Source organism: Haplochromis burtoni, unplaced genomic scaffold (genome assembly GCF_018398535.1).
Source record: "Haplochromis burtoni strain Fernald_Lab_line unplaced genomic scaffold, NCSU_Asbu1 Contig_7, whole genome shotgun sequence".
Taxonomy (NCBI): domain Eukaryota; kingdom Metazoa; phylum Chordata; class Actinopteri; order Cichliformes; family Cichlidae; genus Haplochromis; species Haplochromis burtoni.
The window spans coordinates 1,154,027-1,180,612 of NW_024582368.1; the positions used below are offsets into that span (position 1 = coordinate 1,154,027).

General features: G+C 39.2%; 2 protein-coding genes across 3 annotated transcripts in view; one reads left to right on the plus strand and one right to left on the minus strand.

Moving 5' to 3' along the window:
• Nucleotides 1-5,926, minus strand: part of tp53bp2a (tumor protein p53 binding protein, 2a) — a 28,114-nt gene extending 22,188 nt beyond the window's left edge. For both annotated transcript variants that reach the window (XM_005913964.3, XM_005913962.3), the window contains exons 1-2: nucleotides 5,804-5,926; nucleotides 5,324-5,488 (exon numbers count right to left, since the gene is read on the minus strand). In XM_005913964.3, the coding sequence (XP_005914026.1) occupies nucleotides 5,324-5,350 (27 nt within the window). In that variant the 5' untranslated portion in view covers nucleotides 5,351-5,488; nucleotides 5,804-5,926. The remainder of the gene's footprint in view (nucleotides 1-5,323; nucleotides 5,489-5,803) is intronic.
• A 1,321-nt stretch (nucleotides 5,927-7,247) lies between these two features.
• LOC102310388 (exportin-5) lies at nucleotides 7,248-21,158 on the plus strand. Its single transcript, XM_005913965.2, has 32 exons — nucleotides 7,248-7,506; nucleotides 8,029-8,150; nucleotides 8,239-8,311; nucleotides 8,385-8,522; nucleotides 11,153-11,335; nucleotides 11,432-11,458; nucleotides 11,557-11,742; nucleotides 12,607-12,683; nucleotides 12,771-12,948; nucleotides 13,031-13,114; nucleotides 13,216-13,341; nucleotides 13,427-13,517; nucleotides 13,615-13,743; nucleotides 14,163-14,278; nucleotides 14,377-14,532; nucleotides 14,725-14,766; nucleotides 14,851-14,940; nucleotides 15,061-15,260; nucleotides 15,340-15,442; nucleotides 16,142-16,323; nucleotides 16,435-16,535; nucleotides 16,627-16,723; nucleotides 16,836-16,972; nucleotides 17,138-17,235; nucleotides 17,329-17,375; nucleotides 17,600-17,712; nucleotides 18,762-18,821; nucleotides 18,929-19,023; nucleotides 19,110-19,217; nucleotides 20,056-20,193; nucleotides 20,580-20,744; nucleotides 21,009-21,158. Exons 1-32 carry the CDS (start codon nucleotides 7,405-7,407, stop codon nucleotides 21,153-21,155), a joined length of 3,711 nt encoding a protein of 1,236 aa, XP_005914027.1. The 5' UTR covers nucleotides 7,248-7,404; the 3' UTR covers nucleotides 21,156-21,158.
• Nucleotides 21,159-26,586: the final 5,428 nt, after the last annotated feature.

The following is a 26,586-nucleotide window of genomic DNA, read 5'->3' on the forward strand; positions in this document are numbered from 1 at the left end:
CTTTGCCTTTAGACAACAATTCTGACGGCAAAAGAGCCAAACGGGACAGGCAAAAAAAACCAAAAAAAAAACCCATCAGGATTGGTTGGCCCTCAGTGTTGGAGGAACAGTTGACAGTAGTATATGTGCTAACAGTTCTCTCAGAGAACTGTTAGCACATCCCTTTCCAGTTGTACACAGAGCTGAACAGCTGCGTCATACTTTAGTACATCAGATTTGTTATCAAGATTTGTTATGAAAAAAAAATCATGTATAAGACTTGATTTCATATGGATGAAATCAGTAAATAAATAAGATACACTGCCCGACAGGTTAAAAAAATATATTAAGACACAATACCAGTTCCTTATAAACATATGGAACATGTAACACAATGCCTTAGGGGAAATGGAGTGGCTGGGAAAGTGGATAGTATGATAGCAGCAGAGGATAACAGAAGCCATATCTTCAAGTATGCCCGAGGGCACTTCACCTAAGGGGTGCTGGACCTTCTGTCTACACACACTTTCAATTACAGATATTGCTGTAGTAAGCGAATGAGTCAACTAAGTCTTGTTGACGGAGTCACCTCTGAATCTAATTAGCAAAGGTTTGTAAGACACTGCAGCAGCATCTTCCTGTGTGTGCGTGCCTTAGTTCTCTCTTCCTGACACAGTTCCAGATTAGCAGTTCTTCAAAAAGGCGAGGCAGCATAAAACTCTATGAAACTGAAACGGCTCTATGCATTATATCTCTTCATCTCGTGTTCCCTCTCCCTCATTTTCTGTGTTGCATTAGAGGGATGAGGTGGCACGGGAGAAAAGGTCAGGGGTAACAAACAGCAAAAAGCACAGTAGTCTTATTCAGCTGCAACATTCGGGGGGGAGCAGCTTTTACAGTACATGAAGCTGCAGAAAGCTTCCATCACAAAAGCCTCTTCTCTATGTCTGCACTGCAGTACTTAGCCTATCACTTCATAATCTGCGGTCTTGCAATGCTCTTCTATTTTTGGTCTACGTGATGAGAGAGTTCCTACTTTCGGCTTATCTGGGAGATAAGGGAAATGGGAGTCAAAATTAAGCAGAAAGGAAAGGATGTATCCTTTTTTCCCCCTTTTCCAATGCCTCATGACTCTTGGATGAAGATGTTCCGAGAACTAGTCACAGCCTGAAAGTTATTATAGAAAATACAGATACTTAAAATATGAAGAGTGCAACAAAAACTGAATAAAAAATGCCCACTGTGTGGGATTTAACTGCAAGAAAAATTACCCTTTATCAACTCTTATTTTATGCAAAAAACAAATGCGATTCAAAATGTAGCAGTGAATGATGCCTTTGTGACCTTTAATCAGTCATATGTAAAAATGAAACCTTGGTGAAGCAGCAGAGTGAATGACTGTAGTCTTACCAGTACAGAAGACCTTTGCTACTAGAGGAACTTTTCAGGACTAAATTATACAATTTGTTTCCACCAAAAAGTCCCTGCAGCAACGGAAATAACGGAGAGCTTTGTGTCATCAGCTATTTTGCCCATCAACACTTGAAGTTGTTGTACGTTCTCTGGTCAACACTTGACTACTTTAACAAAGTAGATGACTAGCAGGAATTTGGCAACCAGAGACCAAAGAGCATCTCTTGTATTCATCAACTTCAAGCAGTGATAGACCAAAAAGCCAGTGGATGATTCCCGAGCTAAACTTTTGTTCAATTTTGAGAGCAAAGAATACCAGTGATTGATATATGATGGGGTGGTAAATACATTATATAGGGGGTATCTACATAGCAACCAACCATCAGGGACAATTGCATGACAAATAGCTTCCTGTGTAGACTGCCCTTAAGGCTGGATCCACCCAATCTGGGTTGTCACCATTTTTTTTTCTCCACCCATTGCTCCTTGAAGTTACTGAATGTCACTGATTATCTACAGTCTTAGCTTCGCTGCTAGTCTCTTCCCGTGTTAAGTAAATGCAATGTGAAAACTGACCAAAACTTCTAGTTTAGGTCTTTTGCTCCTTCACACATGTCATAACTACCATTATCAATAAATCTATGTACCGTACTGGTGATAAAGCAAAATGAATGTTTGCCATCAAACAAAAAACATCCTGTGTCAAAAAAAAGGAACTGCATCCTGTTTATTCATTTCCCTTATCATTGAGATAGGGGTCAGCTATATTAACGATTTATACAAAAGGACATTTTGCTTCCTGACGTTACCTATACCCCACACGACCTCCCTGTTCATTCAGCAGCTCAACATTAGTTAGAGAACTGTCTAATGTGAAAGTGAGTTCTACTGAAATTTTGCACCACTCTAATGTACATTTATCCTTTTCAAATGGATCATTCCCAGTGAGCGACTTTGTATTCAATTACTGTAATCTGACACCAGCTCAGGTGATTCCTCTCAGAAACCAGGTGAATGTAGAGTTGTTGTTGAGGCACTGGTGCACAGCACAATCTAACAGTATGCATTCAAGAAGATTATTCAGCTTCTCTATAAGACCTGTGGTTGTAAACAACATGGTCACCAGAGCGTTCAACCATTCACAAGAACTTCCTCTTCACCTTAGAAATTATTTTGTGCACTCCTTTGATGAAAAAACAAAATATTACAGGCCTACTGTGTTTTTACACAACTGTTCTCAGCTAACAAAGGTCTTCCTATCAATCTTCTTCTTAAGGATAAAGTCAAAACATGAACATCCTTGTCTATCACATGTGACTATCTGCTTATGTAACCAACACAACTCTCCCACAGAGTAAACACAAAGCCTGTGGCACTCAAAGAGAAAGCCTGCTCAGGTTTCTGTTGACACATACAGCAAAATCAGGCTTCCCACAGCATTAGCTCACTTTTCCACCATCAAAGCACCACCATAAAGTCTAGGCACACTGAGATTTGATGATGTGGAACCAAGACACGGTACAAATGTGAGCAGTGAAAGAATGAAAAACTAAATAATGTAAGCCAGGTGCACAAAATTGTATCTGTTTGAAAATCTACACACCGAAGCAACATGCATCATGGGAGAGGAATGAGGAAGTGTTTGGTATGTGAAGCGAAAACACAAAACACAAAAAACCCACAACAAAACAAACAAAATGTATTCTTCCAGCTTGGTTTCTGTTATTTTATGTTGTCAATAGAGTATAATTAATCTTGTCAAAAAGTGGACAAAGAGAAAATATGGGCTAATAAACCAGCAGAGAATTCAAGCCTAAATGTGACATTAATTCATGTGTGCAGAACAAAGGCTGGTTTCAGGAGAGATAAAGTAAATCAGGAGTAAATGAGTTATTCCATGCCACGGTTTAATTAATGGTGAACATCACTTATCAGGGTATTGGCACAGCACAGACAAACACACACAATGTACCCACCACAGCACACTGCTAAAGAGTCCCTGCAGCCCATTGTGCTCAGGAAACAGTGACCCCCTATTTACCATCCCAGCAAGCAATTACGACACTCCATTCTCACTACCCCACAAGCCCCTAGCCTGCACGAGCAGGGTCATGGGCTATTGGTGTAATTTATAAAACAATACCTCACATCAGACACATCTACATAAAGACCAGTTTGTGTTTATCAGCGAGCAGCAGGAGCCGTATCCTATTTACAGCAAAAGGACATAGAAAGATATCCTCAGGTGACAGAGATGGAGCAAATGGGGTAATTATTAAGGGCCAATAAAGAAACAGCTCTGTTATGCAAGGGTGACAGTTTATATCAGTATCCACTAGGAACGAGCTTGGCAATAACAAACAAGTATGTGCCAGTAGCAGACTGAGGTCATGCGCCAGACAAGAGTCGTCCGAACACGACTCTCTCCACTGCTAAGATGATTAATTCAATGAAAGAACACAGGTAGCACAGGTTTGAGGAGAGAAGGGCCACAGTAGTAGATCCTACACATATTGTGAACAGCTGTCATCAGCTGTTCACAATAAGACAAAATGAAAATATGACCATGTATCATAGTTATCTGAATTATTCAAATCAGAATTAAAGACATAAACTAAAGGAAAAAATATAGAAATAACAGGTTTAGCTACTTTTTGAAAGTTATTATTAATATTATTTTATATCATCCCTTTTCCCTGAGGTGTTTTGTTTTGCCATATGGTAGTTACTTTACAGTTATCCTACTTTACTTAAACAATTTTGCATCAACTTACCACCTCAAGTTTTCTTCCCCCAAAATTGGGAATGAATAAAGTAGAATTTCTTTTTAATGAAACATGGTAAATTTTAAAGAAAATTGTGGTAGACAGTGCTAAAACAGTCTGTTCATAAAATAACACAAAGAAAACTAAACTATTTTGATAAAAGATTAAATCACTTCCTATGCTACCTGGAAATCATTTAAATCCTTTGCTGAAAGCATGGCAACTGTTGTTACTAACACCTAACTGTAATGTTATTAGTTTACTTCATGCATGTCACAAAATTACCATTTATTTTTATACCTTACTGAGAAAATACGTCAGTGACCTCTAACTCTGTTCATATCCTTGATTTGGTATTACAGGGGTAGAGTGGGCAAGGTTTGAGAAGTACGGTTAATTGTTTTCTTATTTTGGTTTATAAAGTCTGTATTGTATTTTGCTATGGAAAAAATATTGAAAAAGTCTATAATCATTTCAGCTTGCAAGAATCAAAACAAATATCCACAGACTGATTGGGAAACTGTTTCTTAGTTGCAGCTCCATTTTCCATGAAACATTTGGGTAATTAGAAAATATGCCAGGGTTAAATGTTTACTAGTTTGGGGGGGGGTTACTCATTAATCACCATTTCTACTTGTTAGGAAGGTTGTTTCTCTACACTGCACACATGCAGGCAGACTGCTGTGTGCTGCCCTATCCACACATCTAAGATAGTGCTGAGAAAGAGAGAGAGCCTTGCACTGCAGCAAAAGCAATGAACCTCTGATGATGTTGAAGATGATGGGGCTGACATGGCAGGAGTCCAGAGCTGAGGATAGGTCCAGTGCCAGCCAAGAACTGACAGGTGAATCCTGCCTATATACCGACAATACTTGAGATTACGACTGGTTTATAGGTGACTAAGTCTTGTATGAGTGTAAAATCACATGGGGGAAACACACTAACGCAAACACAAGCATCTATGGTAGCCAATAAACTTTACAACAGACGGCTCTGTCGACATAGTAATGACACAAAGTAGCAACCGCATCAACTTACCACCTCAATTTAAATGCCCAGGTAATTCACAATGATAGCGCCGCAGCGTGATACAATATCGAAAACTGGGGGATTGCGCAATGGGACAAGGTTAAAACTTATAGCCATGAAAATAAAATAAAACTCACCGGCATCATTTTAGCTTCGTACCGCATTTAGCTAACGCACACAGCATGAATCCCCGCTGGCAGTTTCGACGAAGGCTGTTGGGACTGGCGATCGCTGTAATCCCAGAGCCTAAAGCCGCGACAGGCAAGGCTACTTTCTCCTTCTTAGGGAGGGGGGATCCAGTCCTGCGTTAAAAAAGGACAACACAACAAAACATGGTTACGCTCTAAAATTCGACAAAAAATAAAAAGAATACAAAAACAAATAGCACTAAAGTTAACTGCATCTCGTGTCGTAGACCTGTTGCACCAGATAACGAGGCCTTCACGGCAAAAGTTTCCGTTGTGGTTGCGCGAGCATCGCTTTAAAACTTTGTAATGCTCGCAAAAGCGAGCGCGAGGATCGACGTTAATAAAAAAAAACAAGGTTTGTGAGTGGGGATACACACCCGCGTTTAAATGGAAATACTTAATAATAATTTTTTTTAAGGTTTTACTCACCAAGAAAATACGTAGGTAATCGTCTCGAAACCCAGTAGAATGACAGCGTAGCTCGGTCGCCCGCAGGGAGCCTATCCCAGAGTGACGTAGCGAGAGGAAACTCATTCCACTTTGGAATTCAAGCTCCACCCCTGCCGGAGCATAAAACACCCCCACCGGTTAGACTTGTATACTTTGTGCCTTGACTTCTGTCTTAATATCGGAATCGCACGCTTAATATTGAAACCATGTGCAAAAAAACAAAACCATACATTCAGTGTGTTCAGCAGTTTCTCAGCAGCAGATTAAACTTAAAAGAGCAGAGGTAGGAATGATTCATCGCCAGGACATACTTAAGATGTATCACTCCGCCAGTAATCACAAACTGAAAGGGGAAGGTGAAAGAGCTGCGAAACTGTTTGGTTCAGTAAAAGCATTAATTATTAAAGATGGCAACTTAACGAATGAAAAAAGAATAATTATTAAAGTTAATATGACCAGTTAGCTGAATTAGAGCATATAAACAAGCAACACCTAATGTAACTTGGGAAAATGTAACTTGCTTCAGATAAGAGCTGTAATCAGGATTTATACTGAGATAAAAATTTCTACCTGGCTTCATCTAAACCCCATATGGCCTCACTGTATATCATGAATCAGAAGAGTTCTTTCTTCTCTTCTTATACTCTCACTTCAGATTACAGTGTCGTCTGCAAACATTATAGTCTACAGAGTCTCCTGCCTGACCTCATCTGCCATCCTGTTCATTACCACTGGGACTTCCTACATTTCTGATGTAATCCCATCCCCATCCCCTAGCTTCAACAACTCTTTCCTATAACTTCGTGTTATAGCTCATCAACCTTATCCGTCTACGGCTACAGCTCTGCACATCACCCTTTAACTTGAAACTCAGTATTAGTAAACTTTTTTCCCACTCCTCGGGCATCCTCACACTTTCCAGGATTGTGTTTTCTGGTTAAAAAGCCTACTCCCTTCTTTCCTATATATCGCCATACTTCCAAACACGTGTAAAATTTTCCTGTACTTTTATGTAGAATTATAGTTAAAGATTATTTTTTGTAATTAATTAATTACTGTTTATTACGGAATCTATTTGTTGTATTCCTGCTCTTTTTATTTTGCTGCTGTCATCATGCGAATTTCCCAACTGTGGGACTAATAGAAGGTCTTTTATGTTATCTTAGACATCCTGGTCTCATTAAACATATATGTAATGACTTCTAATGCGAGATGAAGACATTTCCTGTACTTTGATTTATTTTATTTTATTTTAGTTTTGTAAGTAAACCATACTGTTTGCTTCATTTTTACATTTTTTTAATTCAAGTAACTAATGAATATAATAGTTTCAGAGGTGATGGGTTAGATTTATATAGACGATCTTTAAAAAAAAAAATCTTAGACTACAACTCCCAGAATTCCCACTCAACGGCGAGCAAAGTGTTCAAACGCGCGAGTAGCGGCAGGAGAAGCAACAGCAGCACATTCTGTACACGTTGGTACCTCACTGAGTGTATCGCTCGTCTCACTGTACTGTAGGTGCTTTGCATAAGGGAGTTGCTTTCGCCTCAACAGTGTGTTAGACGCTACTTGAAGTCATGGCTGACCAGGTGGCCGCCATGTGTGATCAGCTTGTGAAAGCTGTGAATGTGATTATGGACGCAGAAACAAGTCAAATTTACCGACTGGAGGCCCTAAAGGTAGCTTCGTTAACGCTTGCTAGCTAGCCGCTAAGTTTGCTGAGCTTGTCATTCATTTGTGAAAGGAGAATAATGTACTGGCTTAGCTAGATAAATTGGGCTATTATATGTAGTTCCCTAGTAACAGCGCTGTTTATACGGTTCATGTATGTTGGTTTAACCTGCAATGATGATAGCCATATGCTTTACGAGCTAGCCGGCATGCCACAATTATCACCTCAACACCAGAGCCCCTGTGGACTCATATTCATGCCATTAACCACATGGTGAAAAGACAGAGCTCGATTTAATGAGGCTAGTTAACCAATTCCGAGTAATTCTGCCCCCAAGAATAACTCTAACCCTAGCTGCTAGATTAGCATTCTGCTATCCAAGTATTTATATGAATGTTTGTGAATTAGCTGTTGCTATCTGACATATTACACGTGTATGGTAGTGGTGGGTTCACAAAACTGTTCATTTAAAGTCTTATAACATTTCCTAATCTTTAAAATTACGCGGTTTCTTTTTTCTTCTCTTCAGTTTTGTGAAGAGTTTAAAGAGACGAGCTCCTTGTGTGTCCCATGTGGCTTACAATTAGCTGACAAAGCCCAGCCAGCAGTAGTGAGACACTTTGGTTTGCAAATCCTGGAGCATATCATCAAGTAAGTTGAAGGTGACTAAGGTAAATGTAATAGGGAAAAAGCATGATAAGGGATCCATGTTTGACAGAAAGCTAATGTCTCCCTGCAGATTCAGATGGAACGACATGCAGCAACAGGAGAAAGTCCACCTGAAGGAGTGCGCCATGCAGCTGTTATCAAATGTAAGTGTGATTTGTGAAAGACGCTTCACTTCACAGTTGTACTGCTCTGATGCCTTCTATTGTCTCTTTTCAGGGTACTCATTCGATCTTGGACGAGGAGAGCCACATCAAAGATGCCCTGTCACGAATAGTTGTGGAAATGATAAAAAGAGAATGGCCTCAGCATTGGCCAGATATGCTGAAAGAGATGGAGACTCTCACTAGCCAAGGGGTAAGTAACCTGTGTGGTGCAGGAAGCTCAATTTTTCCTCATCTCACTTGTTTCCTCAGCCAACATGGATTCAATATGAGAATGGAATAACTTGCATGCAAATAAGGGCCAGTTGTGGATTACTCATTCATTTTCCCATTGCCTCATCATGTAAACTTGGGCACTGGGATAACGTCACCTTCCAAATACGAACCTAACAACCCTCTTTCCGCTTCCTTGTTTTATCACTAAACTGTAGACCTTTTCAGACATTCAGATCAAGCTTGGTTTTACTTTTATCATTAATACATACCCACTCTGAACTCTGAAGGGATGAACAAAGTACCTGTGCAATATTACAATAATATCTAAGTGTGATAGTATATTAAAGGATATACAATTCTTAAGAAAAGTTTTTTTTTAGTTGGTTGCTGTATATTTAGAAAATCAGTTACATCCTATGTGTAGCTATGGGAATGTGGTAGACTGATTAAGCAGTTGCTTTAATGCAGTGTTGTGTGTCAGCGCACCTAAATGAAGTGGAGTACACATTGTCATTTCAATTCAATTCAATTCAATCTTTATTGGCAGACTTCATGTCCATAAAAACAAGACAAAAACACACACATAACACCCCCCCCCAACACAAGGTATAAACCATTAAATATATATATGTATATAAATAAGTATCTAAAACATTTGTAAAAATATAAAACCATAATATACATAAAACACAATTACTTAAAATAAATCAATAAATACACAAACACTTTAACCAGTGCTTTCTGAGACTGGATGAGTAACGGGAACCACTCACTGGATCTGTGAGTGCTAAAATTATACTGTTACTCGAACCATCCAGTCGTTCTCTAAAATTGAACATTAGCTTCCTTAAAAGTGCTTTAAAAGTCCAAACACCCACAGCTACAAACATCTGGCTGGCACTACCACTTCTAGGTATCCTGCAAAGGATTCTCATCGCATCATTATATGCAACATGCAGCTTCTGCATGCTACATTGTTTGTAGGATGACCACAAGGGGGCAGTATATAGCGGTGTGCAATACGCTTTAAACAAAGCCACTTTAACTGGAAGTGAACAAAAGCTGAATTTGCGTGCAATAGTATTTGCCTGCACATAGAGCTTACACCGTTGTCTGTATATGTCATCATCATCATTCATTTGCTCAGTAATAAAGTGACCGAGGTATTTCACCTTTTTATGAACTTCAAGAGTTTTTTGTGCCAGTTTAAACAAAGGGAAATTTAGCTGTTTATCCTGCTTGGTTCTACATATCAAAACAGCACTTTTAGCAGCATTGTACTCAATGTCATATTGCACACCATATTCAGTACAGACATTAAGAAGATCCTGTAACCCAGCACTGCTTGGACTAAAAACAACCAGTTCATCTGCATACATAAGATGATTTATCAATGTTTTACCTAATATACACCCAGTGTTACAGGCTCTCAGTTGTATGGACAAATCATCAACATACAAATTAAATAAAATTGGAGACAAAATCCCACCCTGTCTAACATCATTGCTGACACCAAAGAGGGCAAAAATACTGCTTCCCCATTTAACCTGCATGTTCTGATGAGCGTACCAGTAAGAGAGAATCCTCACAATGTACTGAGGAACTCCCCGTCTCTTCATTTTATCAAAAAGTTTTCTGTGGTTCACTCGATCAAAAGCCTTAGAGGCATCAATGAAACACATGAGGACAGATGAATTTTTAGCCCTATACAAACTGACTATTTCCTTGAGTGCATATATGCACATGTCAGTGCCGTGCTTTGGTTTGAAGCCAAACTGATTATCCAGAGAAGAGATGAACACACTAACTCTATCAAACAAGATTCTTTCTAACACCTTAGATAAAATAAAGTAAGATAAAATACCATTTTAAAAACATCAACATTCATTTATTTGGATACTGCCTTTTTGGAGCCAGCTCCAAAAAATCATATTTGAACAAGGGGGCAGAGTGGTTATTTATAAGCTGAGGTTAAGAAACTTGGTTAGCAAAATGCATTTATAAACCTTACAGCTGCAGTAGAAGGAAACAGATTCCTCATTATTAGTGCTAAGTAACAGATGAATAAAATACTATATGTCACTCAGACTTTGTCTGTAGCACATTGAAGACTGTATATTTTCCAGATATTTTTTTAAAAAGTATTAAAAGTGCTCCAAAAAGCTTGAGCACATATAAACACCATACGCTGCTTGATAAATGTATACAACTCTTTCATGCTGAAACAGCAAATGGCTTTGAGGCTTCCTGAGATCTGTCAGTCCCCACATTTATGGGGGCGTTCTTTAAAACATAATTTCGTTCAGTGGGGTGAACAACTTAAAATGCTAGAGAGATGTAAGCATTTGTTACCTTGTGCGTGCTTATCCTTTAATGTAATGACAAGCAGTCAAACTTGTACCATGTTTTTCATGGATGCTTAAATGTTATTAGGTCTGACTTGATAAAACTATCATTGCGTCTTTTATGGAAAAGTGAGCATTCAGACGCATTCTTGATAATCCAAGCTGATTTGTCACGAATCACTTCTTTAAAACTGCTGTTACAGCCACTTAAAGCTAGATAAAAGCAAATCAAGGAAAAAAAACATCCTCTTTGCTTTCACAGGAGGCCCAGACAGAGTTGGTCATGCTGATCCTTTTGAGGCTGGCTGAGGATGTGATCACCTTCCAGACGTTGCCTACCCAGCGACGCAGAGACATACAGCAGACACTCACCCAAAACATGGAAAGCATCTTCACTTTCATGATGGGCATTCTTCAAATTAATGTGGAGGACTATCGTAAACTGGTTAGTGGAGTCCTGACCTCATTTGTGTTGCAAGAAAGTAGAAATTTAAGAGTAAACTGACTTTACAATATTGGTCTTCTTTTTGTTTTCATCTAGAAAGGTTCTCCTGGAAATGAACTGCAGGTAAGAAAGCGTCAGCGTGTGCCTGCTTTAATATTCTAAACTTTGTTAATCGACTTGATTACTTCACTTTGCCCCCTTATAATTTTTCATCCACACAGATGAGAGCTCACTGTCGAGTTGCCGTGGCTACGCTGAATACACTCGCAGGCTACATAGACTGGGTCGCTCTGGTGTACATAACCTCCGGAAACTGTCATCTGCTGGAGATTCTGTGTCTGCTGCTGAGTGAGCCGGAGCTGCAGCTCGAGGCAGCGGAGTGTCTGCTCATTGCTATGAGCCGCAAGGTGAGTCGCTGGGACAGTATTCATGATGGCTTTCAAGAGATTTTGTCTCGGTTTGTCAAGTAGGCACTGCTGTATGCAACCTTCTTTTATGAGATGATAGAATTGCCAGACAAGCTTTTCCAGTTTCTTTTCCCAGCAGCTTTCATCAGTGTGATCCTCTGAATATACTAATAAGTCCTGCAGAATTGTGTTTTTTGCAGTTAAATTGCTTTAACGTTTATATGTATTGTGCTATTATAACCATAATTACATGAGCAATGCACAAGTCTAATCAGGACACGTGAATCATGCAATGACAACAAGGTATGAGTCTGAACAAGTCCATGAGTCCATTTCCTCTAGGTTCCAGGTAGGGTTAATAGAGCTCATATCCCAGTCATCATAACTGACTTGTTTTTTTTTCTTTTATTGGACAGAGTCATAAAATTTCTGCCATAATAGAACTTTGAGTAGAATTTCTAATGATCATATTAATAGTGTTATATTTTCAGCAATAACTCAGTCAAAATTAGGAAACGCACAGAAAATGACAAAGGTGCTTTTGTCCTCGCAGCAGATAGAACCACATGTTGGATTTGGCAGAAATTTCACGCGGGATGTTTGTTTGACACAATCCTCCCCATGGATAAATGGGAATACAATGAGTAAATAAGTGTTGAAGATGGGAAATATTTGTTTAATCTGTCTTTTTAAAAATCCTTATACACTTTGAGAGATTTTACTATTAAAATAACTCTATTTTTGATCATTTAGAGGCTTTCTTTTGGGGATTTAGAGTAGTCTTGCAGATCAGAGCAGTAATACTACATTATGGTAAGCTATAGTTTTTTTACTACCAATTAATAATCTGTCATTCTGCCACAGGGCAAGCTGGAAGAGAGGAAACCATTCATGCTTCTGTTTGATGATGTGGCCATCCAGTATATTCTTTCTGCAGCCCAGTGAGTACAGCTGCTTCTCTCCACGTCTCTGCAGGCTTCATGCTAGCACTTCTACTGCAATTTAATGGTTTGTGTGTCTGCTTACAGGACAGCAGATGGACTTGCGATATATCAGAAATCCGCAGAATCATCATTAAGTAGCCGTGACTCAGAGCCCTCTATGTGTACCTCTAGAGCAGTGGAGGTGGTGGAGCGGCGTTACATCTTCCTGAAGAGGCTCTGTCAGGTCCTGTGTGCTTTGGGAGGTCAGCTTTGCTCATTAGTGGTAAGTTTGGCCATTTTTAAGCACTTTAGATATTCGTTTTAAGATTGAAGATGGGTAACAGTTTCTCATCTTTTCTCCCCAGGGTTCAGACGTAGAGGTTGAAGTACCTGCAAACCTCAGCAAGTACATGGAAGCCCTTTTAGCCTTCACTACGCATTCCAGTCAGGTGAGATACCTCAGGAAAAAGATTGGACCCTTTTTGAAGTAAAATTTCATTTGAGTGAACAGCGTGTAAAGAAAACGACTTTTCTCTTTATTTCACTGCAGTTTTTAAAGTCCTCAACCATGGCGACATGGGGAGCTTTGTTCAGACATGAGGCTCTTTCAAAGGATGCAGCTGTTGTCAAGATGGCTGTCAAATTTCTTAGAGCCTCTATGACCAACTTAGTTAAGGTGAGGTCGTGGTGACAGCAATATCATTCACAGTGTGACCTAAAGCCAAACAAAGTGTTAATAACTTTCATCTTCCCCTCCTTAGACTGGGTTCCCGTCTAGAGACAATAACCCAAACTGCGAGTACTCCCGTGTGGACTTTGACAGTGATGAGGACTTCAACTCTTTTTTTAATTGTAAGTACCGGGGATTCAAGTTTTGCTTCAGTAGTTCTGACTCTTTTATTTTGTGCATACCTTTATGGTTTTCATTGTTTCTTATGGTGCTTTGCAGCTTTCCGAGCGCAGCAGGGGGAAGTTTTGAGGAGCACATGCCGCATTGTTCCTCTAGAGGCTTTCCGGATAGGAGCAGAATGGTTACAGTATCAGATTACTAGCCCAATAGATACTGGAGATAATGCATGTAAGTAGTCTTTGACACAATACCAAACAGGAAATGATCGCTGTTTTCACACGTGTTTTGGTTTACTGCTTGAAGGGATTTTTATGGCCATATGCCGATAGTTAATTCATCATGTAAAATACGTAATAATATTACAATAATTTAAGCCTGGAGTTAATTGGGAAACTAGAGCAGTCAGTTTGGGAATAGCAAACTCATATTGCTACTAACATATAAGCTTTACAGTTTCCTTTCGAGTCTTTTAAGGACACTAAGGGAAAATTGGGGAAGGGCTGATATATTATTGGCTGATATTGACCCTGATGCCAACTTTTTTTTTGTGCAGCGCATCCTTAGCAAAACCTTAAACACAAGTTTCATTTCCATATTGATGGCTGAATCTGCCGTGAATGGGCGCCTCTCCCTTTGCATCTCTCTAGCTAAGACTGCAGAGGGCCTGTGTTCCCTCTTGTCCCCTTCAGTGGTCCAGTGGGATGCAATGACGGTCTTCATGGAATGCATGGTCTCGCAGATCATTAAAAGTGTGGATGAGGAGGTAAAGGAACAAGTTTTCTGTAACAGAATGGAAATAGCAGTGTAAAAGTAATCGTAGTCAAACTAATAATGAAGGCTTTCGCTCCTTCTGCCTTGTAGAAGTTACCCATTGATCAGAGCATGGAGCTCCTGCAAGCCGTGCTGAACTACGAAACCAAAGACCCGCTCATTTTGTCCTGTGTGCTCACCAACGTCTCTGCCCTTTTCCCATTGGCCATACACAGACCACACTTCCTGCCACAGGTCCTCATCAAGGTAAGTTGAGCTGTTACTGGTTCCTGAATAACATTTACTATGTGAATGTAGTTTGTCACAAATCAATCAGAAAGTTCCTCCTGTCACATATTTTTGCTCGGTGGGGATGTTTCTTGTATTCACACCTTCAGCTCATTTGGAGGAGTTTGTTTTAATAATGTGGATTTTGAATGGTTTTGTTTTGTCCTGCAGCTCTTTAAGGCCGTCACATTTGAAATTGATCACGAACCCAAAGTAAGTTTCCTTCACTGAGTCATTTTTACTTCATCTTCATGACAACTGTGGAAAACAAATGTATTCTCCTCCTGATGTCTTCAGGCACCTTGGACTCGAGCTGTGAAGAATGTGAGGAGGCACGCCTGTTCTTCCATCATAAAAATCTGCCGGGATTACCCACAGTATATGCTGGTAATGGACTATTCTATTCCAATTAGCTTAATAGCTAATGATAATTTGTCTTTCTGACGTACACTTTTCCGTATAGAAGTAAGTCAGTGTCTTTAACGATGCCCTTTTTTCTTTCTACAGCCTTGTTTTGAGATGTTTTACAATCATGTGAAGGAACTGTTTTCGAGCGGAGTCGCGCTCACTCACATGGAGAAATGCGCCCTGATGGAAGCTCTGGTTCTCATCAGTAACCAGTTCAAAGACTATGAGAAGCAGAAGGCGTTTGTAGATGAACTGATGGCCTCAGTGGTTGCAGAGTGGACTTCAAATGAGATTAGGCAGTGAGTTTGAATTCTCTCAGTGTGCCTCAAATTTAACACGATAGCGATAAATGATAGTTTTCTCTTCTTTGTTTTTCAGTGTGTTGTGGAACCCAGACACATTCTTGTCCTTTATTGGAGCAGATAAGGTGGTCACAGAGCAAAAAGAAGATGCAGATACAGCAGCCATTAATAGAGGCAGAGTAAGTGTATAGGCGTGAACTCATTTATGTGGAGGGATACTGCCACTGGAGATCACTGTAGGTTTGCTTGTCTCACTTTTGTGTAATGACAAAATGTCGTAAGGGAAACAGACGTTATTTGACCTTTTAAAGGCATTGCACTTGGACGTGTGCTCACTGACGAAACTTGTTTTTTGCGTTGTGTAAGTTGTTTATTACGTAAGCAAAGAAAAACTTTCCAGACAGAATGTGCCATGTCACCAATTTTTTTTTATTTATTTTTTTTTGCACCAGCCACAAAAGCTCATATTTCAAATTCTGACGCAGTTTGTGGCTTGTCGTTGGAGTTTATATTTTATTAATAAACAAAGCTGAAAACCATCTGGGTGTAGGCCCTGAGGTTTTGTAGCAGCTATGTGACTGTAACTAGGTGTAGCAAGGCTTTTAACCTAATCTAACGCAGCATGGTTAAATTTGCTGATTAGAAATAAACACAGAGTGCAGCTGTGGCAAATGGAAAAACTTTTTTTTTTTAGCTATTTGATGATAAACAAAACTATTTGACAAACTAAAAGTGCTGGTGATAGAAATGACACAAAATTTCAAAGTCAGTCGTGTTATAAGAACAGATAAAAATTGCTTGTAGTTAGTTGTAACAAGGTAACTTGTAACTGTTTAATCCTTTTTTTGTATTTTCTTTTTAATTGAATCCTCCTCTAGTTGAGCTTCTGTTTGTATGCTATATTGGCGGTGGTGAAGCGGGCACACTGGCCTGCAGACCTGGAGGAGGCCAAGGCTGGTGGCTTTGTTGTGGGCTACACTCCTGCTGGAGCTCCCATGTACAGAAACCCCTGCACTGCCCAGTTTCTGATTTTGATGCCCAATTTACTAGCACTAATCAGGTGCGCTTGTACCATGATGTTACAGAAATTTGTAAAAAATGATTAATTATCCTTTTTACCGTACTGATATGTTGATTATTGACTTTCCCCTCTTGTTATTCCTCACTGCAGGACTCACAACAGTCTTTTCCTGCCTGAGAACATGGCCCGTCTCAGTGAGACCTTCAGCAGAGCTCATGAGATCATGGATAGTGAGAAGAAAGTGGTTCTTGGTAAGATGAGTTTTGTCCACACTTTTTACCAGAAGTCGGCAATCACCTTAAAAAAAGACTGTGGTCAAACTTAAGTGCATCCCGTCTACAGGTCTCTCTCATCATCTTTTGGATATTTACGACTCTCCCGTGTGTAAAACCATGATAGAGCGCATGCAGGGATTTTTCTGCACATTATATGATAACTGGTGAGAACTGTGGCTTTGACAGCTTTAACCCAAATTTTTCTTGCCTTTTTATATACCTTACATGTTGTTAAATTAAGTTTACCTCCAATTTTGCTGTTTTTAATCCATGTAGCTACCAAATCCTGGGAAGTGCAGGTGTGTCCCTGCAGCAGGAGTTCTACAACATCGACAAGTTGGCTGAAGGAATGGCTGGCTCTGCTTTCGTCTCCCTCGACCATGTGCCCGATCACAGACTTCGCCCAATGATTCATATCCTTATTTGCTTTTTTTTTTTTCTCCATTTGATTTGGTCAGCTTCTTTTCCCCTTCTCCTCCATGCTCCAATTCAGTGATGCACACCGGCCTGCAAGACCTGACATAATTAAAACTGAGCTAAAGCTTTACGTAAACTTTACATTTCCTTGACAAGTGCACGTCTGTTTCTGAGGCAGCTGGTGCTGTCTTGTCCCCAGGAGTACTATGAAAGTCTACTCTGCCCTCTGCTGGGACCATTGTTTGGCTACATGCTGCAGGTCAGGATCTCCACACCCACTGTTCTCTTCTTTTAAACTTTTTAGCCTAAAATGTGCTAAATATCATGGCTGTGTTTCTTATTACTGCTTCAGAGACTCAACATGAGGTGGCAGGTCATCAACCAGCGGACATCTATCAAGTAAGTTTTGGCACAGTGTTTGTGATCAAATGAATTTTCAGTCCATAAGACAAAAATGACACACACATACCCCAAATATAGACCATAATGAAGACTTTTCTTATCTGGAATGGAAATTTCTCAATTGCAGTTTGAAAAAAAAAAAAAAAATCACTGCTTAGTTTTTCCTCATCATTCACCTTTTGTGTGTGTGGTTTTTTTTTTTCTTTCGTTCTTTTTTTCAGTGGTGAGCATGAGGAGGAGGAGGAGTTGGTTTGTCAGGAAACCCAAGTGACCCAGGAGATGTTGGAAGAGCAAGTAGTACGCCTGCTGACGAGGGAGGTGCTGGAACTTCTCAGTAAGTAGTGTCTTTAGTACCGCTTCCCACTCGCATACATGTTCATTCTAATGCACTATTGCCAAGTTGTGAAAGTTGAGCTTTTGGAGCTAATGTTGGTTTCAGAGCACATCAGAAAAGTGCAAATCTCAGCCACAAAGGCAAAGCTGTAATTCTACATTTTGTGGTAGATTTTTCTATCCAGTAGGATTTGTCTTTGGCGAGTGATAAGATTATGTCTGAGTTTATCCAGATTATGAGAAGTATAAAAGCACAATACATACATACATAACAAACAGTTGTACTTTTTTATGCCATTATTAAACAAGGAGCCAGTCACAGAAGGGCTGCAGAAAAGATGTGAAACTCTGCGTTAATGACGTCTCCCTGAGCTCTCTGGAGTCAAGTGCTCCAATTAAGAAGCTAAAAGTGGAAGTGTTTGCAGAGAATTGCACCTTCTTATAAACAAAAGTCATACAAAGTCTGATTGGCAGATAATATTTGATTGAGGATGTTGCTGCCAAAGTGGTATTTAAAGTACGAAATTTAAGATCCCCTCCAAGAGTTGAATCTGTTCATCTGGATGTAGAGTTTTCAGTAAAAAGGGAAAGACCATCTCTGAATCAAGGAAAGTTTCTCCCACTGAAAACGCTACGTCCACATGAACAGAATCAGGTTTTGGGGATTTCCTTACCTGGATGATTGAGCATCTAATCAAGACACTAAACTTAAGAGTGCACACTCTTTTTCAGCCTGCATTGTGAGTGACTGCTTAACATGTATTTTAGTTTGGTTTAGTTTGATCACTCATCAGTGCAGAAATGCTGGTAATTTTGAAGTGTAATTCAAAGAGAGCTTCTTTTTGGAACATGAAGGTTTTTGTGAATTGATAGCGGCTTAGGTAAATAGTTTAAGGATTTTTGCGGTTACTGTGCATTGTGCAATGAATATCCAAGGTTTTGTGTCTATGTAGTGGGTTTGTTTGTTTGGGTTTTTTTTAGCTGTCTGATTAGCTTTTAAAGATGGAAGTTCAGTTGTCAAAACATCACAATTGTCTCTTTTTGTTTTAGCTGTGACCTGTATTTCCAGAAAGGTATCTGAACCTGCAGCCAATAAGGAGGAAATGGATGGTAAGAGTTAAACTGGAGAATTTGAATTAACTGGATGATTTTTATTCTGGCGTATCTCTTTATTTTTCATTAAAATTTGTTGTTGTTGTTGAAACATGCTCTTGCAGAGGAAGATATGATGATGGATTCAGTGCAGTCAGCGTCTCCTGCTCAGCCCACAGAGGAGCTGACAGAGCTGGGGAAATGTCTCCTGAAGCACGAGGTCAACCTAAAACACATCACGTATCATTCAGAGGAAAGCACAGTTGTACATTATTAAAAACGTAATGCTTCTTTTTCATTTCTCAGAACCTCTACATGTCCCTGCTGACCCTGTCCTTTACCTCACTTTCCTGGAAGGATGCCACCAACTGTCATCGCACTGCTTCCCTGGTCTGCTGGACTCTGCTGCGGCAGGTAGCACATTTAATCTAACCTAAATACAAGGCAGCAGCTTTTTGATGCTCTCATCACACACGTTGCTTTTATGCACAAGCTGTCTGGCTATATTTAACCCAGATGTCTCTAAATGTGGGACTCAAGTATGCACAACAGGTTCCTGAGGACTGTACTTCATAATGAAATGCTACGTAAGGAAGAATAAGTTGTGCATTTGTTTAGGATTGATTTCAGCATCACAGTGTGTATATATGACCCTAAACATAAGCCTGTGCTTAGTGTATTTAAGGAGATTTTATTAAGTAAGATTTTTTTTGGGTAACATTGGCGGTTTATAGCACAGAGGACTGAAGTGCTATAGGCTTACACAGGAAACGGTGGTTGGAATCAACAGTACATTTTTTTTACATTTTTACCTTTTGAGGTTACGAAAAAATGCCTTGCAAGATTTTAAATAGCAATATTTATGGATGTCATTTAAGGGATTTGTAAAGATGTGATGAATTATCAGCTTAACATCAGTATAGGTCAAATGTTCACGTTCATGTTTTAATCTGGTGTTTTTCTGTCAGTTTTGCGTTTGGGTGCTTGAAGATGGTGTGACAAAAGGCTAAAGTACCTTAAAGTTATTCATGTATAATGAAAACTTCTTTGATTCTCTGTAACAAAAGAGGAGAGTACCAACAAAAACAAATGCCAACAAAACAAAATACACAAGACATTGGTACTGGCATCGGGTAGCATCCGTATGAAAGCAGAATTTCATAACAAACACAACCCTAAAATCTAACGATCTTTGATCTGGGAGGTGGCTGAATAAGTGTCTTGCATAGCTTTATATTTCTCTTGTCTCCAGGTTGTTGCGGGTAATCTTCTTACTGAAGCTGTTACGTGGTTCTTTACCAGCGTTCTCAGGGGCCTTCAAGTTCATGGGCAGCATGAGGTCTGCAGCTCTACCCTCTCTCAGTTGGCAATGCTCATCTATGAAAACCTGGTGAGGCAAATTTTGAACATATCTGACATATTTACATATTTGCTCTTTTTTTCCCTGCCCTTTAGAGGACTTATTTTACTTTCACTACTAATTAATTTGTTGTCTATATTCTGCTTTGACCTATAAAACGACAGATTACAGTGAAAAGGTCTTGATCAGAATGAAAGATTTTTCAAGATGTAAACTTGCAAAAAAAACCCAAGAATTTGCAAAGCTGGAATCGGCGAAGATTTGAGAGTTTTGCATGACAAATAATGTCTGTCTTTGGGATGAAGTAAAATTGACTTTTGTTTTTGAGACTGGTGTAATACATTCCCAAAATTTAAGTTTCATATCATCTTGCTTCCTTATATTGTATCCTTTTTAAATGTCTGTGTTCCTGTTAGCGGCCTCGCTATATGGAGCTGAGAGGAGTGATGACCCAGATCCCAAACATCAATTTGGAGGCTCTGGACCAGTATGACCACAGGCTCATGGACCCCAGTGCCCAGAAGTTTGGAGAAAAGAAGAGAAAAGACCAGTTCAGGAAGCTTATTGCAGGAACTGTTGGGGTAATGCTACATTTCCCCACTAGAGAGCAGTGCTTCTCTAGTATATCCGACTGTAGATGGCTCATTAGGAGTAACCATAGACGCTGGCGTTTTAGTGCAAGTCATTACTCAGCAGAGTGATTCTGGCTGTGTTGTAAATCTTCTGTTCGCCGCAGCAGAAAAATGTTCAGCAGCTCAACAGGGCCGGACAGTCTAATGAAATTCTTTCCTGCAGGTCTGGGATAGCTGTGTTTAACCTTTCCTCTACCTGTCCCCTGCCAACAGAAAGCTCTGTGCCAGCAGTTCAGGAAGGAGGTTCATATCCGGAATCTTCCATCGCTCTTTAAAAAGCCGAAGCCAGATAAGGATATAGTGAACAATGAACCTCTGGGCCTGGCAGCTCTCTTCTCTCCCAAGAATGATGCCCTGTAGGAACACAAAGCAAGTCAAGACTTCACGCTGTTTGAAGACGGAGTTGTGTGTAGGACCACCGTCTCTCCTAAACATCCTCCAGCTGGGGCAGTGTGGCGCTACCTAACATATCTGTCAACACTGGTGTTGCTTCAGTAGGTTGTCTTTTCTTTTAACCTACATCGTGCAATGCCGCCGTTCATGCTTTATAACTGCTAGTCATTTGTACAGTCAAGTATCACAAAGTAGGGGACTTTTTTTTTTTAAGTTCCTTTTGCGCATAAATGAGATTTGTAGACTCTACAGAATCTGTAGGGATTATTTCAGAATGAAGTTCTTAATTAATATTTAACCATTAATATTTGCACAGCTGAAGAAGCTGTAAAGAGCCACAAGACTAGTTTTATTTAAGACTTTTCTGCATTCTTATTTTACTTTGTGCTTCTTCATTTTTAGTCGCTGTATTTTTCCATTTCCCAACATCAGGACACAAGAGGAACTATTAAGTGTAGCAACTTGCAGTTAATCGTATCCAAGTAAGCAAAGCAAGTAAAGCAGGTCGGCGTGCAGTTAGCCTGTTGGGGTACAATGAGGGATAGAGTGCATTTGTGTTATGGCATGTGGACAGGTGGACTTTTTTTTTTTTCTTTACAAAAAAAAAATTAAAGAATACATTTTGGAGGTTAGTGTTGGCAGATACGTTGGTACCCATGCGGCTGTTGCATCCCGCGTCGAAAAGAAAGACCCGATGGGGAAAACTGCTGGTGCACATTTCTCTGTTCACTTTTTTTGTTTTGGGGTTGTTGTTGTTTTTTCTATTGACTGGACCAGCTTGAATTAATTTTCTGATTCTGAAGGATGTGCTGATGGTACCTCGAGTATGATGTTCTTTATAATGGGGTAAAGTTCCTCTGTCTATGTATAAACTAAGAGAGGAAAAAGTAATGGATTATATGAATGATTTATTGTAGACGTAAACAGAACAGCGGTCTGTTTTGCAGTTATTTTTTGCCAGTTCTTCATATCGCCACATGTGAAAACAGCCCGTGTACTGTTTCGAATTGTTAATTTAATGCAGAGCACATATCATACTACAGATGATACAACCGCAGTCTGTGCCAAAACACTCATTGTAAATTTGTGAGCAGACAGTTGTCTGACAAATCTAATTACACGTAACTTAAGGAGTATTTAACAGTGAACTCAACTAATGTGTAGCTTAATCCAAGTGTTCCTGTTGTGTTCTTGCTGTCTGGTTTTTGTTTTGTTTTTATTTTGTTTTTATTTTATTTTTTTCAATACTGGTTTTGCCAACCAGGAAGAAAGGTGAACCATCACTACATTCCTTCATTGTCCAAGGGATTGTTTTTCAGGATAATTTGTTGGATGAGTTTTGCTCTTATGGAGCCATCAAAGCAGTTTTGTTTTTTTGTTTGGTTTTTTTTGTGTGTGTGTGTTTTTTGTTTTTTTTAATTAAACTCTTCACATCCTTTTTCTACATCTTGAATGCTGTTGAACCTAAAGCAAGCTGAAGTACTTCGTTAGTTATCAAAACTGTTTTCCTTTTATCATCAAACTGTTCCCCTGTCTTTGTGCTGATTGTTCACATGTGGTTATTTTTAAAATGTGTTCAACACTAAAATGTAATGTACAAATGAGAAAATAGGCTTTTTAAAAGTGTAGTGTGGTTTATATTTTTGTTTTGAATAAAAAAAAAAAACGGTATCTTTTTTTTTCCCCCCCCTCTATTTATAATATATCAATTACAGCACGTTCACATATTTTTCTTTGAATTAATTTCCAGATGCAGCATCTAAAACATTAGAATGACCTTAATGGGGATGTAGTTTTGAAAACTGAATCTAAATCTTGAAAGGGTGAAAAATACTTGAAAGATGGGGAATGTTTTCAGACTCCCATATTCTTTGTGCTTTAAGTTTAAAGATCTTTTTTTTAATTAAATCTCCCGTTCAAATCTAGTATCAAAAGCAGTAAACTGAGGTGAACAAATACTGCAAATATTTTAATCATGTGGATATTGACCATAACTTGACCCATTAGACCTTCATTTATGTCTGTTATGCATATTAAACTACAATATACTATTAGCAGTTGCTCTTAACATGTGTAAGATTTTTACACATTTTTACAAGCAGGCTGATAAGCTCAGGTGTAGTCTAATCCTCCAAAACACGCTATATTAATCTTATTGGTGCGTGTATTATGGAGAAATATTCAATTCGGGAGAGATTTCGCGATCACATTTAGACAAATCCACCTGGCCTCAGCAGGTTAAGGAAAGGCAGTTCACGCTCAGACCGGTAGGGGGTGGTAAAGCAGCAATTGCTATCCGGTTGTTCAGTCTGACGTCACTAGCCGTGTCTGGGCCTAAACTCCGCTGCAGGTCCATATATCAAACGATCACTGTGGCATTACTGAGAGTTGAAAAACTGTCTAAAGTCTTTCATCTTTAATAAAATGATCAACGTTCTGCTCTACCAGGTGTAACAATTGAGTTTAACATCCAGGCATCCATGAAAACGGAATTTATGACATTTAACGGAGTTAGAAGTTAGCAGGGAGTTAGCTCGCTAGCTTCTATCTAAATACAATATAGCATGTCCTGACTGCGGGGTTTTGGAAACAAATTAAAACGTACAGCTCTGTTATCACTTCCAGCATAAATGAAGACAGAAAACTAAACAGCAGTGACGTTTGTAGGGTTACTGAAGTTGGGCTAGCTGGTATATAATGATGTGCTACGTGACCGCTAGCGACACAGCTATGTTAGCATAATATAAACAAGCTAACTTTTTTTCCACTCGATAAAAGTTAACGTGAGTGTTCTCGGTGGTCAGGAACAAATGTAATCGCATGGCAGGATGCTGTAAAAGGACCAAACTTCAGCCAGGAGAACAACTGAGATAATCCATCCACAATACGAGGTTAGTCATTCATATACTGCTGCATGGGCTGGGCTGTAGTTACATCCAGAGGTGGGACCAAGTCATTGTTTTGCAAGTCTCAAGTAAGTCTCAAGTCTTTATCCTCAAGTCTCAAGTCAAGTCTCAAGTAATGTCAGGCAAGTCAGAGTCGAGTCTCAAGTCACTGGTGTAAAAGTCCGAGTCAAGTCACAAGTCTGAAACTTTGAATTTCAAGTCCTTTCGAGTCTTTAAAAAAAAAAAACGAAAAAATAATGTTGCAGTTATGCTAAATGTAAATATTAGACCATGTAATTTTAAAATCTGTGTTTTTCTCAACACATGACAAAATAGTGAACTTAGAAAATATACACAAATTGTGAAATTGCACCTCTTTAAAATGCAGCTCAATTAAACCTAGCTCCAAGAATAATTTTCACCGACAGTTCTGAGATAAGCTGCATGTTATTCTTGGATGCGGTTGTAGGACCAGCTTTAAAATCGCATGACAAAAATATCATACACATTAAAAAAAACTGTATCACCAACGTAGCCTGGACAACATTTGCTAGTTAGATGAAGTCAGCTATCTCATTGTAGCATATTTATATGCATATTTATAATCATACGGTTCTTGGAGTGAGTGCATACACTCATGAAGTTTAGTAACTTCAGGTCACTGCAACAAGCCCAGGTACAGTTTACCGACGGATGGGTGCAGGACCTTGAAATGCACCGTGTAGAACGAAAGACCATCGTACGTATCATAAGTTTACCAGTCTCACAAATTGTCGTCATAAATACACATTCGTTAACCGTTTATTAATAGGACCTTTGAGCTCAACGGTAATTAATTAGTAGTGGAAATAATTTCTGGTAGCATCACAGAAATGTAGCAGTGACAATAATACTGTATGCTGTAATCGTACTGGGCAATTAGTGATACAAAAAACCTGTTTTATCCTGTGAATAAAAGTATATGTTTTTGTCAATGTACCATAATAACAGAAGCGAAACACAATATTGTGTCAGGACAATTCACTATTTATGCACAATAAACAAAGGAGCGACAATTTCTGTTCAGCGCCAGACTTGCTTGTAACCTATATCACTAATTATGTTATGAAAATGACGTATTAACTACTAAAAAACACTGACCTTCGTGTAAATGCTTGGAGCAGACTAACCTGTGAGCTGGAGTGTTCTGGGACGTTATATTTGGTCTTTGAATGGCTGCAATCCAGTCGCGTCTTTGTTACTTCGGAAACATGGCTCGAACAATTTCTCTTCAACGACGTAATCCGATAACAACCGATCTCTTTACCCGTCGGCTTCCCGTGGCTGTCATGCGACCGGCTATTGCAGTTAATAATACAACAGCTTCTTGACATTTTTGTGTTTCTTTTTATCGCTGTATAACTGATTTTAATTGAAAGCCTGCGTGCGCTAGTACCGCTTGCCACGAGTTCCCAGAATCCTTTGCGGTTCTACCCGTGAATGACGTCACATTTTCAATCTCTTTATAATATGCATGTTAAATTTTATATTTGGGGTAAAATATCAAGTCTTTTCAAGTAAACCGGTTCAAGTCCAATTCAAGTCCCAAGTCATTGGTGTAAAAGTCCAAGTCAAGTCACAAGTCTTAGAACATTTTTTCAAGTCAAGTCTAAAGTCATAAAATTAATGACTCGAGTCTGACTCGAGTCCAAGTCATGTGACTCGAGTCCACACCTCTGGTTACATCCTAAGGTTTTAAAAACTGAGCTTAAATAAATGATTAGTGGTAATAAAAGCCAAGGGAGGTCAACAGTGATCACTGACTGTTTTAGGAGCTTTTTGAGATCAAATAGAAGAAAATACATAACATTAAACATGTTAACAACACAAAAGCCATATTAAACGCAGAGTACTTTAGACCCGGAAGTAGGATTCGTCGCGTCATCACTGAACAACCGGATGTATCAGCTGCCGTAAAAAAAAAAGAAAAAAAAAAAAGAAGAAGAGCAGTAAAGAATCGATGGCAGCCGCCCCATTGCGTTTTGTGGTTTCTACCGTTTTGATGAGGTTTGTTGGGAATGAACAAATAAGCGTACTTGGGCTTAATATGTCAGGAGAAGCACAAAAGCCTGCTTTGTGCCACCAAGAGTTTAATGTCGCACAAACATATATATTAAAAAACAACTTCTCAAACTTGTCACGAGACCGTCGTTAAACAGTTTTGAAAAAGTTTGTTTACATTTATTTCATTAATTCACATACTTCCACTCCTTTAAATTTCATAGCAAATTTTTAACACACTTCTTTTTCTTTCACAGCTTTACAGAATAGCATTTTGCATACAATAAAATGTCTACATAAAACGGTTTAGTCAGAGTTACCTCTAACTAAACCAGCTAGCTAACCCGTCACCATTAGTGACGCGCTGACATGTAAGCTGGTGGTGCTAAAATATGATCATGTACTCTTAAAAGAGCTGCTTCCGCTGCTGCGTGACTATTTTTAACTACTTTTAAAGTCTTATGGCAAAATTT